We start from the raw sequence: 18,959 nt of genomic DNA, 5'->3' as shown, positions 1-18,959 counted from the left end.
AGTAGCTAGGACTATAGCCATGCATCATCACATTTAGCTAATTTTTAAACATTTTTTTGTAGAGACAAGGTCTCTCTATGCTGCTCAGGCTGGTCTCGAACTCCCAGCCTCAAGCAATCCTTCTGCCTTGGCCTCCCAAAGCATTGGGATTACAGGCATGAGCCACCACACCTGATCTTCCCCCAGGTTTTCTCAGGGATCATTGATGACAATGTTCCCATTTATGTCTTTTTCCTAAGGATTACAAATCTTTTTTTTTTTTTTTTTGAGACGGAGTCTTGCTCTTTCGCCCAGGCTGGAGTGCAGTGGCGCAATCTCGGCTCACTGCAAGCTCCGCGTCCCGGGTTCACGCCATTCTCCTGCCTCAGCCTCTCCGAGTAGCTGGGACTACAGGCGCCCGCCACCACGCCCGGCTAATTTTTTGTATTTTTTTTTAGTAGAGACGGGGTTTCACCGTGGTCTCGATCTCCTGACCTTGTGATCCGCCCGCCTCGGCCTCCCAAAGTGCTGGGATTACAAGCGTGAGCCACCACGCCCGGCAGGATTACAAATCTACAAGCTCCTAGCAAACGTGCCTGATGTATATAGTGGATATGAAATACATATCTGCTGAATTAATGAGGAATAGGAGGTCTGTAAAGGCAAGTGGCAAGTCCCTTTCATCATGTATAGAAGTATGATGACGAAGTTCTGTCTCTCCTTCTCCATGTCTATGGTAGCATTTTGGCAGTAATACTTAGAGAAACTGTGTGTTATCTGAGTTATTAACTAATGTAATAACCACCAACTAAACACCCTAGGAATTAAATATTGAGTTAAGCTTGCTTAGATTGAGGTAAATCAGAACCTCTCATGGATCAAAAGAAAAAGCTCACTTTGGTTTGTATGTCTGTCTAGCTGAAAATGGTACAGCAGAATTGCTGCCTGGTTTGAGAGCAGTTGCTAAGAGGGCTCCCTTGAGAATGGCATATACAAGCAAGACAGTATCTAAAACAACTGCTGAGAGGTTCCAGGTCACCCAAATTGGCTTAGAAAAGTCCCACTGACTAAATGTCTTGTTTGAACTTTGGAAATGTGCCCTCAATGGTGTCTGGGTTCACAAGGGAAGTTGAATTTATGAACTGACAATCTGCCTGCTGGAGGAAAGCTGACACCCAGTGGAAGAGAAGCAACCAGGCTAGGTTGGCTTTTTTTTGCATTCTTTTGTTCACCCCTTTGCTGTGGGTAGGGAAAAATGTCAAAGGCATCTTTTGTCTGTAAATCTTTCAGAGTCTTAATAAATAGAAAGACGGATGGTAATAGACCGAAGAAAAACTAAGACTAAACCTCAACACACCTACCCTCAAAAACCACAGAACACAATCTTGTTATTAAAAAGCAGAGTGGAGGGTACAAGAGAAACTTGGGAGCTTTTAGTGTTCCTTTTTCCTGATTAAATGCAGATCACATAAGGGCTCTTAATGGTAGAAAGGGAGTACAGCTCCCAGTACATCTGGTCTCTGGTATTAATCTTAACTGCCTGATGGTATCAAGGCACGTGGCTTTTGGGTCAGCAAATACCTGCAATGATGACTGAGTCAGTTCGGGCTGGGCCAAATTTCAATGTCATCTCATGCTTGTGTTTATGAACTGCCAGGTGGTCCTCGTTTGTAAATCTCTGAAATGAAACAGAAATGGAGATGTGAAAAAACAAAAACAAAAACCCAATTCGGTGCCCTTTTAAAATGTCCTACCAAACATCTTGCAATGAGATTGGTCCTTGGAAAGAAGAACTGGAGAGGGAGAAAAAACTGGAAGAGGAGAAGAGATGGAGAAAAAAGCGTGCTAGAAGGCAGAGAGAAGAGGAGAGGGGGAAGACCACAACACCAACTGCTCTGTAATATCAGGTCCAAACAACAGAAGTGGACAGATTGTTGGTGAAGTGGCGTCCAAGTAGGAGGCTCCAAATGAAAAAAACATTAAGGCAAACTCGTATTGAACAAGGGGAAACAATTTTTAATAATAATAATAAAGAGAGAAGGGAAGGGCTGGGTACTAGTTGGCCATCACAAAAATAGGAAATTGAGAATGAAGCCCTCCATGGTAGAGCTGAATTGGACTCTTTTATGAGGGGGCTAACAGGGAGATAAATTATGCAGGATTAGGAGAACCATTTAACTTCTTGGCCCCTACAGTGCTGCAGCAGGCGCCTGCATGGCTATTTGGCTCAGAGTTTTAATGAGCCAGGATGGAGCTATAGAGGACCAAGGCCCAATGGCCAGCAATAATGGTGCATACCAGCCCCATCGGCCAAATGCTGTCTCCCTTCATCGGGCAGCCCGCCTGGGCTCCATCAGCCATAAAAAGGCCAGTACAATGCTGATGACTATATAATGGTAGAATAAAAATGCCAGCAAAAAATATTTTTTTTAGGGGTAGGGAGGAGCCTGTAGGCAGGATGAGGGAAGAGAAAGGGAGATGGTATAGAGATTTTATTTGTTTGGGATTTGGGTGAAAGGACAATGAAGAAAAGTGGGCTAAGTCCATCCAGTTTATGACTAAGTAAAATAGGGTTACTGGACAATAATTTATGCTCCCACCCCTTCTTAAAAGGGGGAGAGTGAAGGGAACAGATGAACAGCAGTAATTCAAAAGAATAATATTCTCAAAAGTCCCTTTGAGGCTCCTGGCCATATTCCTTCATTAAAACATGCCTGCAACACAGTAACAGCCCGGATGCTGCAGTTTTCCACAACTCCTTCACAGTGAGGTTCTGCAACATGGTTCTATTTGTCTTTTTGCTTCTAAAAATGGTGATTGGTTAGTCGTCTCTTTTTACTTTCTTCATCACGTGTATACTTCTCACCAAATACTATACGTTTAGTCTTCTTTTCCACAGCTCTTCTGGACTGCAAACAAAATACAGGGGAGTTGGCCCCATCCAGCTCCTACCTGTCAGGAAAGCAATACCAAACTGTTTCTACTACTTTATTTTACCTGAATTTACAACTAAAGCCAATTTAAGATCCAAAATCCTAGGCTGGTCGTGATGGCTCATGCCTGTAATTGCAGCACTTTGGGAGGCTGAAGTGGACAGATTGCTTGAGCCCAGGAGTTCAAGACCAGACTGGGTAATCTGGCAAAACCCCATTTCTATATAAAAATTTTTTATTTTTATTTATTTATTTATTTTTGAGACGGAGTCTTGCTCTGTCGCCCAGGCTGGAGTGCAGTGGCGCAATCTCCGCTCACTGCAACCTCTGCTGCCCAGGTTCAAGCAATTCTCCTGTCTCAGCCTCCTGGGTAGCTGGGACTACAGGCGCATGCCACCATGCCCAGCTAATTTTTGTATTTTTAGTAGAGACGGGGTTTCACCATATTGGTCAGGCTGGTCTTGAACTCCTGACCTCAGTTGATCCACTCACCTTGGCCTCCCAAAGTGCTGGGATTACAGGCATGAGCCACCATGCCCAGCAACAGAAAATTTTTAAATTAGCTGGGTGTGGTGATGCTCACCTGTAGTTCCAGCTACTCAGGAGGCTGAGGTGGGGGAAGCCCAGGAGGTTGAGGCTGTAGTGAGTCATGATTACACCACTGTACTCCAGTGAGACCCTTTCTCAAAAAAGGGCCAGGCGTGGTGGCTCATGCCTGTAATCCCAGCACTTTGGGAGGCCTAGGCGGGTGGATCTCTTAAGGTAAGGAGTTCGAGGCCAGCATGACCAACATGGCAAAACCCCATCTCTACAAAAAACACAAAAATTAGCTGGGCATGGTGGCGGGTGCCTGTAATCCCACCTATTTGGGATACTGAGGCACAAGAACTGCTTGAACCTGGGAGTTGGAGTTTGCAGTGAGCCGAGACCCCACCACTGAGCTCCAGCCTGGGCGACAGAAGACCTTGTCTCAAAAAAAAAAAAAAAAAAAAAAAAAGACAGCCTCAGTGGTTTCTGATTGATCTAGGACAAAAACTGAATAAAATGTGGAAAAATTTAGCCAAGAACTTTAGTTTTCTCTATTGTTGGTAAACTCCAGGCACCATCTTTTTCAGTTACAGATGTTTCCATAAGAAAAAAGTGGCCGGGCGTGGTGGCTCATGCTTGTAATCCCAGCACTTTGGGAGGCTGAGGCAGGTGGATCACCTGAGGTCAGGAGTTCGAGACCAGACTATGATGATGAAACATGATGAAACCCCATCTCTACTAAAAATACAGAATTAGCCGGGCATGGTGGCACATGCCTATACTCCTAGCTACTCGGGGGGCTAGGGATGAGGCAGGAAAATCGCTTGAACCAGGGAGACGGAGGTTGCAGTGAGCCAAGATCGTGCCATTGCACTCCAGCCTGGGCAACGACAGTGAAACTCCATCTCAAAAAAAAAAAAAAAAAGAGTGAGGGTTTGGGGGAAGGAGGAATAGTGTATTAACCAGGGGTATGATATTTGTAGGTTAAACAAGTCACTGTAGAGGGCCTGGGATTGCCAGGTATTTGGTAAAAGGAAATAAGCAGAACCTAGTTTATAAAGAAGAAAAGAATATAATTTTTTTTTTTTTTTTTTTTTTTTTTTTTTTTTTTTTTTGTGAGACAGAGTCTCGCTCTGTTGCCCAGGCTGGAGTGCAGTGGTGCAACGGCATGATCTCAGCTCACTGCAACCTCCATCTCCCGAGTTCAAGTGATTCTCCTGCCCCAGCCTTCCGAGTAGCTGGGATTACAGGCATGCGTCACCACGCCTGGCTAATTTTGTATTTTTGATAGAGAAGGGGTTTCTACATGTTGGTCAGGCTGGTCTCAAACTCCCGACCTCAGGTGATCCGCCTGCCTTGACCTCCCAAAGTGCTAGGATTATAGGTGTGAGCCATTGTGCCTCGCCTTTTTTTTTTTTTTTTTTGAGACAGAGTTTTGCTCTTGTTGCCCAGGCTGGAGTCCAATGGCACAATCTCAGCTCACTGCAACCTCCACCTCCCGGGTTCAAGCGATTCTCCTGTCTCAGCCTCCTGCATAGCTGGGATTACAGGTGCCCACTACCACACTTGGCTAATTTTTGTATTTTTAGTACAGACAGGATTTCACCATGTTGGCCAGGCTGGTCTTGAACTCCCGACCTCAGGTGATCCGCCTGCCTCGACCTCCCAAAATGCTGGAATTACAGGTGTGAGCCACCGCACCCAGCCAAAAAATACAATTTTAAGGAGATATGACAAGTAGTAGATTATGCAGGGCTGTAAGTTTTCAAAATGTACTTATAATGTTGGCCGGTGCAGTGGCCTGGCCTTTTTATCATATATTTTTAAAAACCATATTATAATATCATTAGTTTCTTTTGTAATCCTATGTATTTCATGAATTTAAAAATATTACTCTAGGCTGGGCATGGTGGCACATGCCTGTAACCCTAGCACATTGGGATGCCGAGGCAGGTGGATCGCTTGAGCGCGGGAGTTCGAGACCAGCCAGGGCAACATGGCGAAACCTATTTCTAATACAATTCTTATCTCATATGCCTAGGGGGAGAATAAAAGTTTACTGAAGCTTTCTGTCAAAGTGATCACCAGGCCAGGTGCAGAATGGCTTGAACCCAGGAGGTGGAGGTTGCAGTGAGCCAAGATCGTAACATTGCACTCCAATCTGGGTAACAAGGGCAAGACTGTCTCAAAAAAACAACGAAAAAAAAAACCAAAGTGACTGCTAATCTGGCTATGTTTTATATAGTCCTTATATTTTCTCTCATTTATTGAGAGTTAACACTTCAGAAATTCTCTAGAATACTGAGTCCCAGTTTTCCTGTCCTTGGCCACAGCTGGGGTGAGTGGGCCTAAGCCAGGGGGCTGTGGGTGCTTGGTGTGCCCTCACTCATGGCAAGGTAAGGGTGGGATGGACCCCTATAAGAAAAAAAGAAATTCTCTAGATTAGTCATAAACTTCATGCATAGGAAACCATCCCTCTGAAAGCAATTTCTCAATTAAAATAGCTAAAATTATTATCATAGTTTTTTTAATAAGATGGGATCTCATTATGTTGCCCAGGCTGTTCTTGAACTCCTGGGCCCAAATGAGTCTCCTGCCTCAGCTTCCTGAGTAGCTGGAACTATAGGTGCACACCATTGTGCCTGGCTAAAAATAGCTAAAGTGTTACTAAGTGATAAAAATCTTGACCTAAGTAAAAATATATTCTATTTAATTAAAATGGGTGAAGGGACTCCCCAAAATATTTCCTTTTTAAATTATTCCCCATTAAAAAATCTAGTTCCCTTATTTGTTTTCTTGTTTGTCTGAGACAGGGTCTTGCTCTGTTGCCCAGGCTGGAGTGCAACGGCACGATCTTGGCTCATTGCAACCTCTGCCCTCCAGACTTATGCAATCCTCCCATCCCAGCCTCCCGAGTAGCTGGGACTACAGGCATGCACCACCATGTTCGGGCAATTTTTGTATTTTTTGTAGAGACGGGGTTTCACCATGTTGCTCAGGCTGGTCTTGAACTCCTGAGCCCAAGTGATCTGCCAGCCTTGGCTTTTCAAAGTGTGGGGATTTACAGGTGTGAGCCACCATGCCCAGCCCCTCATTTGTTAATACCCTTAAAGGATCTTCCTTTGTTCTTTGGCATTACCCATGTCTAAGGTTTTGGCAAATAGCCACTCACTCAGGGAACACACTTGCCCTCACTGTAGGGTAAATATAATAACTATCTCCAAGGCAGCAGAAGGCTTAATACAAAATCAGGACAGTTTCTCTCCTCTCCTTTATGCCAAGACTAATTTGCACCCCCATCTGAAGACTAAGATCATCTAGATCTGCACTATCTGATATGGTAGCGACTAGCCACACATAGCTATTGAGTACTTGCAATGTGGCTAGTCTGAATTGAAATGTACTGAAAATAAAAACACACACTGGATTTCAAAGACTCAGTAAAATATCTTGTTAATAATTTTTTGTTGATTACACGTCAAAATGATACTATTTTGGATATACCAGGTTAAATAAAATATATTATTACAATTAGTTTCACTTGTTTACTTTCACTTTTTAATGTAGCTACTAGAAAATTAAAACTTACGTATGTGGCTCACATTTGTGGTTTGCATTATATTTCTTTTGGACAGCTCTAATCTAGATAATATGCTCCAAGATCCCACGGGAATTTTAATCATGTACCAATCTTAAATCTTCCTCCCTAAATCCATTTTCTTTAAATGCAGTTTAGAGTATGTGACAGTGGTTCTCAACCAGAGGTAACTCTGTCCCCCATGGGACATTTGACAATGTTTGGAGACATTTTTGTTTGTCACATCTGGGAGGATGCTACTGGCCTCTAGAAGGTAGAGGCCTGAGATGCTGATAAATATTGTATGGTGCACAGGACAGCCTCCCAAAACAAAGAATTGCATAACTCAAAATATCAGTTGTGTTTGTTGAGAAACCCTGATACAGAGTAACAGGGGAAGAGAAAAAGAAATAAGAAAAAAAGCTGCTTTTTAGTTTCCTTTTCCAAACTGCCAACACGTTTTTAAACCTGAAACTTGGAAGAAAAAAAGGACAGGCAAAAAACTTCCAGCCTCGTTTTATAAAATGGCTGATGGACTCCAGATCTGTAAATACTTAGATAGGGAAATTAGGAAGATGGAGACAGAAGGCACTGTATTTGGGAGAACAGACTGAATGGAATTCTCATGCACTGCCTTGTTAGTAACAAAAAGATAATATAGAAGAAGCTAATCAAAACAATTTTGGCTACTTTTGATTTTTACTCCCTTATGAAGAAAAAAAGTAGCAAGAAAGAAGATTCTTTTCGTTTAAGAAATACTAAGAAGCATAAAATAGAATGTCAGAACTATGAGGAAGTCAATCTGAAAACTGATATACTACCTCCAGAATGGACAGGGAAAGTACATTTCCTATTAACAATTAACTTTCTATGAGACATCTTTGGTAAAAACTCTTTCCATTTCTAGTAAGTTTTACTCTCACCTATCCTTCTGTAATAGGAGAATCTAGAATCCTTCCTCCTCACAAACTTACTAAACGAACAGAGCTAAGTAAAGAGTTAGGATGGGCTGGGTGCAGTGGCTCACACCTGTAACCCCAACACTCTGGGAGGCCGAGGTGGGAGGATGGCTTGAGCCCAAGAGTTCAAGACCAGCCTGGGCAACATCGTAAGACCTTGTATCTGTTTAAAAAAAAAAAAGGAATGACCTGAAGAAGAACACAGATGGTGGAAACTGTAAATAAGGAATAAATCTCAATGAATAAAGTCTTCAGATTTTTTTACTTTTTTCTTTTTCTTTTTTCTTTTTTTTAGAGATGGGGGTCCCATTACGTTGCCCAGGCTGGTCTCAAACTCATGGGCTCAAAAGCAGTCCTCCTGTCTCAGCCTTCCAAAGTGCTGGGATTATAGGCATAAGCCACCATGCCTGGCCCTTTTAAGACTGAGGTATAAAATACAGAAAATGGGCTGGGTGCAGTGGCTCACACCCTTAATCCCAGCACTTTGGGAGGCAGAGGTGGGCAGATCACTTGAGGTCAGGAGATCGAGACCAGCCTGGCCAGCACAGTGAAATCCTGTCTCTATAAGAAATACAAAAATTAGCTGGGCGTGGAGGCACGTGCCTGTAGTCCCAGCTACTCGGGAGGTTGCAGTGAGCCAAGATCATGCCACTGCACTCCAGTCTGGGCGACAGAGTGAGACTCTGTCTCAAAAAAAAAAAAAAAAAAAAAAGAAAATGCAAAAATCCTTAGTGTACATCTCAATGAATTATTAATTTTTAAATTTGCATATACCTGTGTAATCACTACCTAGTTCAAGACATGAAACATTTCAGACATCACAGAAGCCTCCCATATATCCCTGTTTTCTTAAGCTTTTAAGTGAAATAATTACATAAGACAGTACAGTACCTTGGACACAGCACATATTCAACTAGTTCCCTCCTCTTTACTTTTTAAAAATTTTATTTATTTATTTATTGAGATGGAGTTTCGATCTTGTTGCCCAGGCTGGAGTGCAATGGTGTGATCTCGGCTCACCGCAATCTCCGCCTCCTGGGTTCAAGCGATTCTTCTGCCTCAGCCTCCCGAGTAACTGGAATTACAGGCACCTGCCACCACACCCGGCTAATTTTTTGTGTTTTTAGTAGAGACAGGGTTTCACCATGTTGGCCAGGCTGGTCTTGAACTCCTGACTTCATGATCCACCCGCCTTGGCCTCCTAAAGTGCTGGGATTATGGCATGAGCCACCACGCCTGGCCTCCTCTTTACTTTTTTAAATTTCAAGAGAGACAGGTATTATAGTAAAAAGTGACATTTTTTTTTGCAGGATAATTCTAAACAGTAAATGCCTAGAGATACTGCAGTTCTTTTCCTAACCTCATTTAACCTATTCTCTAGATGTATTTTGAAATAGCAGCACTGAACAGACCCAAAAAGAAGGCTCAGAGCAAATGAGACGTAAGGCCAAACTAAAACTAAATTTTTGCCTTTTGACTCTGAGCCAGGCACAAGCATACGAGGATTAGGAATCTAACGGTTTCAAGCTAACTCCTTGGTAAAGCATTGTGACCGATGAAATTTCTCTGCAATATGCACTCAACTCCTAGCCAGATACATTCCTGAAATGTTGCTTTTGGCCGCCACAGCACCCGTTTTCATGAGGATTTGCCTCACATTTAAAAATGCTCTTAATATCCTGACCTATGATGAATTCATGTCCCTTTCCTTGTTTTAGAAGAGTAGACTGGGGGAAAAAGACAATCAGAACTCTTTAGTTATTAGGAAATGAGCCCTGAGTGCGTAAACTGTCAAGAAATAATACAAGGAACTGAGTTTACATTTGTAATAGTCTGAAAAGTAATTTATGCTGAAACCTAACTACCCCTTTTCTCCAAAGTTTCTGGGTTTGGCAGTACTTCATGGACAGAATTGCTTTCTTTTAATTCAGTATCTATACTTTGGCTTGTTTTTTTTTTCTTTTTCTTTTTTTTTTAGACAGGGTCTCACTCTGTAGCTCAGGCTGGAGTGAAGTGATGTGATCATAGATCACTGTAACCTCAAACTCTTGGACTCAAGCAATCTTCCCACCTCAGCCTACCAAGTAGCTGGGACTACAGGTTCGCACCACCATGGACTATTGTTTTGTTTACTTTAGAGATGGGGTGTTGCTATGTTGCCCAGGCTGATTGCAAACTCTTGGCCTCAAGCGATCATCCCACCTCAGCCTTCCAAAGAGTTGGGTTTATCTGCGCCCATATACTTGGGGGTGTATTTTTTTTTTTTAATTAATTTTTTTTGCATACAAAAACAATAAACATTTTCTAAAAATACATACAAACAAAAAGATGCGTATCAAACATATTAGGAAGGTTGCACATGGGAAGTCGGGGAATAGAAATGGGGGGTGGGAGTTAAAATAAATGAGAGAGGGACTTTATATGGATCAGTGATAATAACTCAATCCTCTATTTGACAAAGAAGAGGGAGAAGGAAGAGGAAGAAAAAGAAAGTGGGATAAAGGATCAGAAAGGGAGGAAAATAGAAAAAATTAGAGTATGACTCCAGGGTGGACCTGTTTTGTTGTCACTGAGTTGGTTGGTTGGTTTGTCTGTTGTATTCTTCATGTTTCGCCAAGTTGGCCAGACTGGTCTTGAACTCCTAGCCCGAAGTGATCAACCCGCCTCGCCCCCCAGAGTGCCGGGACCACAGGCGTGAGCCACCACGTCCAGCCCCCACATTGCTTCTGGCCTCCGTGGTAGACCTCCCAGACGGAGCGGCCAGGCAGAGGAGCTCCTCACTTCTACCCAGACACGGGGCGGCCGGGCAGAGGAGCTCCTCACTTCCCAGACGGGGTGGCCAGGCAGAGACGCTCCTCACTTCTTCCCAGACGACAGGTGGCCGGGCAGAGGCGCTCCTCACTTCCCAGACGATGGGTGGCCGGGCAGAGGCGCTCCTCACTTCTTCCCGGACGGGGCGGCCGGGCAGAGGCGCTCCTCACTTCCCAGACGGGGCGGCCGGGCAGAGGCGCTCCTCACTTCCCAGACGATGGGTGGCCGGGCAGAGGCGCTCCTCACTTCCCAGATGGGGCAGCCGGGCAGAGGCGCTCCTCACTTTCCAGACGATGGGTGGCCGGGCAGAGGCGCTCCTCACCTCCCAGACGATGGGTGGCCGGGCAGAGGCGCTCCTCACCTCCCAGACGATGGGTGGCCGGGCAGAGGCGCTCCTCACCTCCCAGACGATGGGTAGCCGGGCAGAGGCGCTCCTCACCTCCCTGACGGGGCGGCCGGGCAGAGGCGCTCCTCATTTCTTCCCGGGCGGGGCGGCCGGGCATAGGCTCTCCTCACTTCTTCCCAACGGGGCGGCCGGGCAGAGGCGCTCCTCACTTCTTCCCGGACTGGGCGGCCGGGCAGAGTCGCTCCTCACTTCTTCCAGGACGGGGCGGCCGGGCAGAGGCGCTCCTCACTTCTTCCCGGACGGGGCGGCCGGGCAGAGGCGCTCCTCACTTCTTCCCGGACGGGGCGGCCGGGCAGAGGCGCTCCTCACTTCTTCCCGGACGGGGCGCCCGGGCAGAGGCGCTCCTCACTTCTTCCCGGACGGGGCGGCCGGGCAGAGGCGCTGTTCACTTCCCAGACGATGGGTGGCCGGGCAGAGGCACTCCTCACTTCCCAGATGGGGCGGCCGGGCAGAGGCGCTCCTCACTTCCCAGACGGGGCGGCCGGGCAGAGGCGCTCCTCACCTCACAGACGGTGGGTGGCCGGGCAGAGGCGCCCCTCACTTCCCAGACGATGGGTGGCCGGGCAGAGGCGCTCCTCACCTCCCAGATGGGGCGGCCGGGCAGAGGCGCTCCTCACTTCTTCCCGGATGGGGCAGCTGGGCAGAGGCGCTCCTCACTTCTTCCCGGACGGGGCGCCCGGGCAGAGGCGCTCCTCATTTCTTCCCGGACGGGGCGGCCGGGCAGAGGCGCTCCTCACTTCTTCCCGGATGGGGCGCCCGGGCAGAGGCGCTCGTCATTTCTTCCCGGACGGGGCGGCCGGGCAGAGGCGCTCCTCACTTCCCAGACGGGGCGGCCGGGCAGAGGCGCTCCTCACTTCTTCCCGGACGGGGCGGCCGGGCAGAGGCGCTCCTCACTTCTTCCCGGACGGGGCGGCCGGGCAGAGGCGCTCCTCACTTCTTCCCGGACGGTGCGGCCGGGCAGAGGCGCTCCTCACTTCTTCCCGGACGGGGCGGCTGGGCAGAGGCCCTCCTCACTTCTTCCCGGACGGGGCGCCCGGGCAGAGGCGCTCCTCACTTCTTCCAGGACGGGGCGGCCGGGCAGAGGCGCTCCTCACTTCTTCCCGGACGGGGCGGCCGGGCAGAGGCGCTGCTCACTTCCCAGACGATGGGTGGCCGGGCAGAGGCACTCCTCACTTCCCAGACGGGGCGGCCGGGCAGAGGCGCTCCTCACTTCCCAGACGGTAGGTGGCCGGGCAGAGGCGCTCCTCACTTCCCAGACGATGGGTGGCCGGGCAGAGGCGCTCCTCATCTCCCAGATGGGGCGGCCGGGCAGAGGCGCTCCTCACTTCTTCCCGGATGGGGCGGCCGGGCAGAGGCGCTCCTCACTTCTTCCCGGACAGGGCGCCCGGGCAGAGGCGCTCCTCATTTCTTCCCGGATGGGGCAGCCCGGCAGAGGCGCTCCTCACTTCCCAGACGGGGCGGCCAGGCAGAGGCGCTCCTCACTTCCCAGACGGTGGGTGGCCGGGCAGAGGCGCTCCTCACTTCCCAGACGATGGGTGGCCGGGCAGAGGCGCTCCTCACCTCCCAGATGGGGCGGCCGGGCAGAGGCGCTCCTCACTTCTTCCCGGACGGGGCGGCCGGGCAGAGGCGCTCCTCACTTCTTCCCGGACGGGGCGGCCGGGCAGAGGCACTCCTCACTTCTTCCCGGAAGGGGCGCCCGGGCAGAGGCGCTCCTCACTTCTTCCCGGATGGGGCGGCCGGGCAGAGGCGCTCCTCACTTCTTCCCGGACGGGGCGGCCGGGCAGAGGCGCTGCTCACTTCCCAGACGGGGCGGCCGGGCAGAGGCACTCCTCACTTCCCAGACGGGGCGGCCGGGCAGAGGCGCTCCTCACTTCCCAGACGGGGTGGCCGGGCAGAGGCGCTCCTCACTTCCCAGACGGTGGGTGGCCGGGCAGAGGCGCTCCTCACTTCCCAGATGATGGGTGGCTGGGCAGAGGCGCTCCTCACTTCTTCCCGGATGGGGCGGCCGGGTAGAGGCGCTCCTCATTTCTTCCCAGATGGGGCGCCCGGGCAGAGGCGCTCCTCATTTCTTCCCGGATGGGGCGGCCGGGCAGAGGCGCTCCTCACTTCCCAGACGGGGCGGCCGGGCAGAGGCGCTCCTCACTTCTTCCCGGACGGGGCGGCCGGGCAGAGGCGCTCCTCACTTCTTCCCGGACGAGGCGGCCGGGCAGAGGCGCTCCTCATTTCTTCCCAGACGGGGCGGCCGGGCAGAGGCGCTCTTCACTTCTTCCCGGACGGGGCGGCCGGGCAGAGGCGCTCCTCACTTCTTCCCGGACGGGGCGGCCGGGCAGAGGCGCTCCTCACTTCCTCCCGGACAGGGCGGCCGGGCAGAGGCGCTCCTCACCTCCCAGACGATGGGAGGCCGGACAGAGGCGCTCCTCACTTCCCAGACGATGGGTGGCCGGACAGAGGCGCTCCTCACTTCCCAGACGGGGCGGCCGGGCAGAGGCGCTCCTCACTTCCCAGACGGGGCGGCCGGGCAGAGGCGCTCCTCACTTCCCAGACGGGGTGGCCGGGCAGAGGCGCTCCTCACTTCCCAGACGATGGGTGGCCGGGCAGAGGCGCTCCTCACTTCTTCCCGGATGGGGCGGCCGGGTAGAGGCGCTCCTCACTTCTTTCCAGATGGGGCGCCCGGGCAGAGGCGCTCCTCATTTCTTCCCGGATGGGGCGGCCGGGCAGAGGCGCTCCTCACTTCCCAGACGGGGCGGCCGGGCAGAGGCGCTCCTCACTTCCCAGCCGATGGGTGGCCGGGCAGAGGTGCTCCTCACTTCCCAGACGGGGCGGCCGGGCAGAGGCGCTCCTCACTTCCCAGACGGTGGGTGGCCGGGCAGAGGCGCTCCTCACTTCCCAGACGGTGGGTGGCCAGGCAGAGGCGCTCCTCACTTCCCAGACGGTGGGTGGCCGGGCAGAGGCGCTCCTCACTTCCCAGACGGTGGGTGGCCGGGCAGAGGCGCTCCTCACTTCCCAGACGGGGCGGCCGGGCAGAGGTGCTCCTCACTTCCCAGACGGGGCGGCCGGGCAGAGGCGCTCCCCACCTCCCAGATGGGGCGGCGGCCGGGCAGGGGCTGCAATCCCAGCACCCTGGTAGGCCAAGGCAGGCGGCTGGGGGGCAGAGGCTGCCGCGAGGCCAGACCACGCCACCGCACTCCAGCCCGGGCAACAGCGAGCACTGGGTGAGCGAGACTCCGTCTGTAGTCCCAGTACCTCGGGAGGCTGAGGCGGGCAGAGCACTCCGCGTCAGGAGCTGGCGACCAGCGTGGCCAAGATGGCGAATGCGTGCCTGCAGCGAAAGGAGAAAAGGCAGGGAAAGAGAAAGAAAAGAAAGAAAGAAAAGAAAGAAAAGAAAGAAAGGAAGGAAGGAAGGAAGGAAGGAAGGGAGGGAGGGAGGGAGGGAGGGAGGGAAGGAAGGAAGGAGGCGTATTTTGATGAAAGAAAATAGTATGAAAAAGTCATAGAAGACAGCACCACTGCACTCCAGCCTGGTCAACAGAGTAAGATTCTGTCTCTTTAAAAAAAAAAAAAAAAAAAAAAAAAGTCATAGAAAACTTGAGAAAAACTATGAGGAGTAAGTTCTAGAATACAGTGATACTGGTGCTGAGCAGGTGAAGGAAGAAATAACTGATCTTTTTTTGAACACTATTTAATTAATCACTTCAACTGATCACATATTCTGAAAGGAGAAACTGGAAGATCTGTAAAAGTCTTGACAAGGCTTCTTGCCCTCACTGCAGTGCTTCTGTTCCCAATGTCAGACATCATTTAAGTTTGGGAAAGCAGGGAAAGGGAGACGAAGGAAGGGATTAAATACACACATACTTCAAACCAAACATAACTTTCATTTCTACCTTGGTCAATCCTAGGCTCCTGCTCTCCACTTCAAGATGTTTAGCCAGTGATGGGCAATAAATAAATAAATAAATAAATAAATAAATAAATAAAAAGGAAAAAAAGATGCTACTGTTTGCTATGCGAGTCACACATCCTGCTTTGAATGTTTCATGGCTCTTAAATGAATCATTTCAAAGTACAGGATTGTTTAACAAATAAAATACAACCACAGCAACAGTAGCTCATATGCTGCATGTGTGAGTGAGATAATTTATAGAGGAAAAACAAGAACAGAAAACTTTCCCCCAAAATACTCAAAGATAAAATGTTGTCAGGGGAATGAAGGAGGACAAACTAAACAGAGGAGCGGGGACAACCCACCAAACTGTACCTAAGGTAAATTCATTTGTCTATGGATTGAGGAATTTTCTGTTTTGGGAAGGCTGTTGGAATATCTTAAAGATTCTGGCAGCTTAACAAATAAGTCCACCGTATAAAGAAAAGTAATTTTGAAAGCAGAGATATTATTTGATAGTTGGTCTAGCTGCCATGCTGCTGCTAGAATGTAAGCTCCTCAAGAACAAGGATCTCTCCATTTGCTTGTTCATGGACAAATCCCAAGCACCTAGAACAGTATCTGTACACAGTAGGTGCTTAATATTTGTTGAGTAAATGCCAACTAGCACGTCTCACTAAAGTGCTACAAAGCAACCCCAACCTACAAAACTTTTGCCCATGTGGGCCGGGCGCGGTGGCTCACGCCTGTAATCCCAGCACTTTGAGAGGGTGAGGCGGGCGGATCACCTGAGGTCAGGAATTCGAGACCAGCCTGGCCAACATGGTGAAACCCCACTTCTACTTAAAAAATACAAAAAATTAGCTGGGTGTGGTGGTATGCACCTGTAATCTCAGCTACTCGGGAGGCTGAGGCAGGAAAATCACTTGAACCCAGGAGGCCGGTGAGCCGAGATCATGCCACTACACTCCAGCCTGGGGGACAAGAGCGAAACCTCATCTCAAAAAAAAAAAAAAAAATTTTGCCCATGTGTGCAATGGTGGGACAACTTTCATCATCCATATCCAAAAGGAGAGTTGGTATCTATCTTAAACACCAGCTTTTTCCTATGGAACCAGAGGCTGGGCCCAGTCAGGACCAAGAATAGGCTAATCCAAGGATGCAAGAAGATCAGAGTAAGAAACAAATAGAATTTCAAAAATTGTAACAACAGGAAAAAGACAAAATGGCAGCAATGGGGATTTAAATCATTAGGAAGGATTTGACTCTTGGGGGTGGGGTGGGTTTGAAATCATTCCCAAAAGAGATTTTAAAGGAATGTAAAATACATTACCTTTCTGTCCTCTTGTCCTTGTTTATGATTTTATTTTCTCCTATTCTTCTACTAATACCTTCTACCCAGGTCAGTCTCTTACTGATCTGCAAAGTCTATTTGTTTTCAATTTTGTGCCTCCACACACATTCCCATATTCCTTGACATGTGTTCCTCTCTCCATTGTTTATTGGAATCCTACCATTTTTCTAGGCCCAGCTGAAATCTAATAGCTTTTTGAAAGCTTCTCTAATGACTCCAACCTCCAGTGATCTATCTTTCTTGAACTTGTGTAGTATTCAAATGGAAATGTATTTATATAATTATATATATATAATTTTAGTCTATATGGTCTCACAATTTTTATCTTTTTAAAGTAGACTGTATGGACAGGTGCAGTGGCTCACACCTGTAATCCCAGCACTCTGGGAGGCTGAGGCGGGAGAACTGCTTGACCCCAAGAGTTTGAGACCAAGAGTTTGAGTCTGGGCAACAAGGTGAAACTTGACCCCAAGAGTTTGAGTCTGGGCAACAAGGTGAAACCCCACCTCTACCAAAAAAAAAAAAAAAAAAAAAAAAAAATTGCCAGGTGTGGTGGTGTGTGCCTGTAGTCCCAACTAGGAAGGCTGAGGTGGGAGGATCACTTGAACTGGAAGCAGAGGTTGCAGTGAGCCAAGATTGTGCCATTGCACTCCAGCCTGGGCAACAGAACAAGGCTGTCTTAAACAAAGTAGACTGTAAACTACTAGAGGGTTAAAAACATGTCTCACACTTATTTTTTATCCTTCTCACCTACCCCACCTCTGGGCTTGCCCAGTTTTGCACTCAATAAATTCTTGCTTCAGTGATTGGGTAAAGTTTTATACAGTGACATAAGAGTAACTGTTGAAAAGCTTTATCACTCTTGGATTCTCAGACCTTAACATGGCACACTTTCAGAAAGATCTGATGGCTTTCCAACTCCATTTGCAAAGTAAATTTCACTTTTCAAATCAGTGAGAATTAGTGTATCCTCTTGCCTACTTTTTTTGACACCAGATTCCCTTTATTACAGAAAGGCACCTAAGACAATGCTAGAATTACACTGCTGTTGTATGAAAGGACACTGGTGCCATGGTCTTTGTGGGTCAATTCACTTTCTTAGGGTATCTGATTCCAGCACTGAATTTTATTACCAATTAAAATGCCCTCTGCGGCCAGATGCGGTGGCTCATACCTGTAATCCAGCACTTTGGGAGGCTGAGGTGGGCAGATCACTTGAGGCTAGGAGTTTGAGACCAGCCTGGCCAACATGGCAAAACCCTGTCTCTACTAAAAATACAAAAAATTAGCCGGGCATGGTGGTGGGCGCCTGTAGTCCCAGCTACTCGGAGAGGCTGAGGCAGGAGAATGGCGTGAACCCGGGAGGCGGAGCTTGCAGTGAGCCGAGATTGCGCCACTGCACTCCAGCCTGGGCGACAGAGCGAGACTCCGTCTCAAAAAAAAAAAAAAAAAAAATTAGCTGGACATGGTGGTGCACGCCTGATAATCCCAGTTACTTGGGTGGCTGAGGCACAAGAACCGCTTGAACCCAGGAAGTGGAGGCTGCAGTGAGCTGAGATCGCACAACTGCATTCCAGCCTGGGCGACAGAGCAAGACTCTGTTTCAAAATATAAACTAAACTAAAATATCTTGTGCAAAAAAATGTGAATTTACAAGCCATTCCCTTTTAAGTTCCTTCTTCACTCCCCAAACCACTAGTGGTAATTTTAACCACATCCTTTTGAGCATTTTCTTTTAAGATCTCAATTATTTGAATTTTACAGGCAGAATATGAGCATCTCGTAGGTGTCAAACAGTGTCAAGAACTGGATTCCTCCTTTAAAAAATAGTATGCTCCAGTATCTGACAAAAGGAAAAGTATGTTACAATCAAATCAACAAGCTAGTTAGAGGGGAACAGAAAAAGAATATTAAACCCATAGTCAACACTGAGTTGTTGGGTCTTCATCGTTATGATCTGGGTTTAATAGCAATGCATTATTATTCTACATCAACTTTTCCAACCTTCGGCCTGCAGACCACATGCAGCCCAGAATGGCTTTCAACATGGCCCAACATAAATTCGTAAGCTTTCTTAAAACATTATCAGATTTTTTGGCGATTTTTTTTGCTGTTGTTTAGCTCATCAGCTATTGTTGGCGCTAGTATATTTTTATGTGTGGCCCAAGACAATTCTTCTTCCAATGTGGCCCAGGGAAGCCAAAAGATTGTACACCTCTGTTTTACATTATACAGACCAATGGTATAACTATTCCTCTAAGTAGCTTAAGTTTTAAGTACTCAGCCATATTGCAATACTTGCTTCTATTTTGGTTCCTTGTTCCTTCCTCCTGACAAATGTGAAAATTCATGAGCCCCATGGGTCACGTCTTCTGCCAAGTAAGTTGCAGGTGCCCAATAAATCACAGCAAAAAGGAAACTGAGCTCCAAAGGTCATTTAGGCCAACTCCATCAGGGATTGGGCAATGTAGGAAAGAGGGTGGTAAATATAATTTCTTATCAGTTTGGGTTAAAAAAGATTAGTTTTTT

The 18,959-nt window shown here is 48.2% G+C and overlaps 1 protein-coding gene and 1 long non-coding RNA gene across 9 annotated transcripts in view; one reads left to right on the top strand and one right to left on the bottom strand.

The window, feature by feature from the left end:
• Positions 1 to 18,959, bottom strand: part of LOC129466127 (cyclic AMP-dependent transcription factor ATF-7) — a 125,093-nt gene that overhangs the window by 45,284 nt on the left and 60,850 nt on the right. For 2 of the 8 annotated variants that reach the window (XM_063621480.1, XM_063621479.1), the window contains exon 3: positions 1,561 to 1,657. The exons of 5 other annotated variants lie outside the window; for them this stretch is intronic. In XM_063621480.1, coding sequence (XP_063477550.1) covers positions 1,561 to 1,657 — 97 coding nt within the window. Of the gene's footprint in view, positions 1 to 1,560; positions 1,658 to 2,693; positions 2,993 to 18,959 lie in introns of those variants that run through there. One more of the 8 variants, XM_063621481.1, reaches the window with a different exon arrangement.
• Positions 1 to 18,959, top strand: part of LOC129466132 (uncharacterized) — a 64,413-nt gene that overhangs the window by 19,407 nt on the left and 26,047 nt on the right. The window lies entirely within an intron of this gene.

This window comes from Symphalangus syndactylus, chromosome 17, assembly GCF_028878055.3.
Source record: "Symphalangus syndactylus isolate Jambi chromosome 17, NHGRI_mSymSyn1-v2.1_pri, whole genome shotgun sequence".
In the NCBI taxonomy this organism is placed as follows: Eukaryota; Metazoa; Chordata; class Mammalia; order Primates; family Hylobatidae; genus Symphalangus; species Symphalangus syndactylus.
Note: the sequence above shows the minus strand (reverse complement) of the source record. Positions and strands in the feature narration are given on the sequence as shown.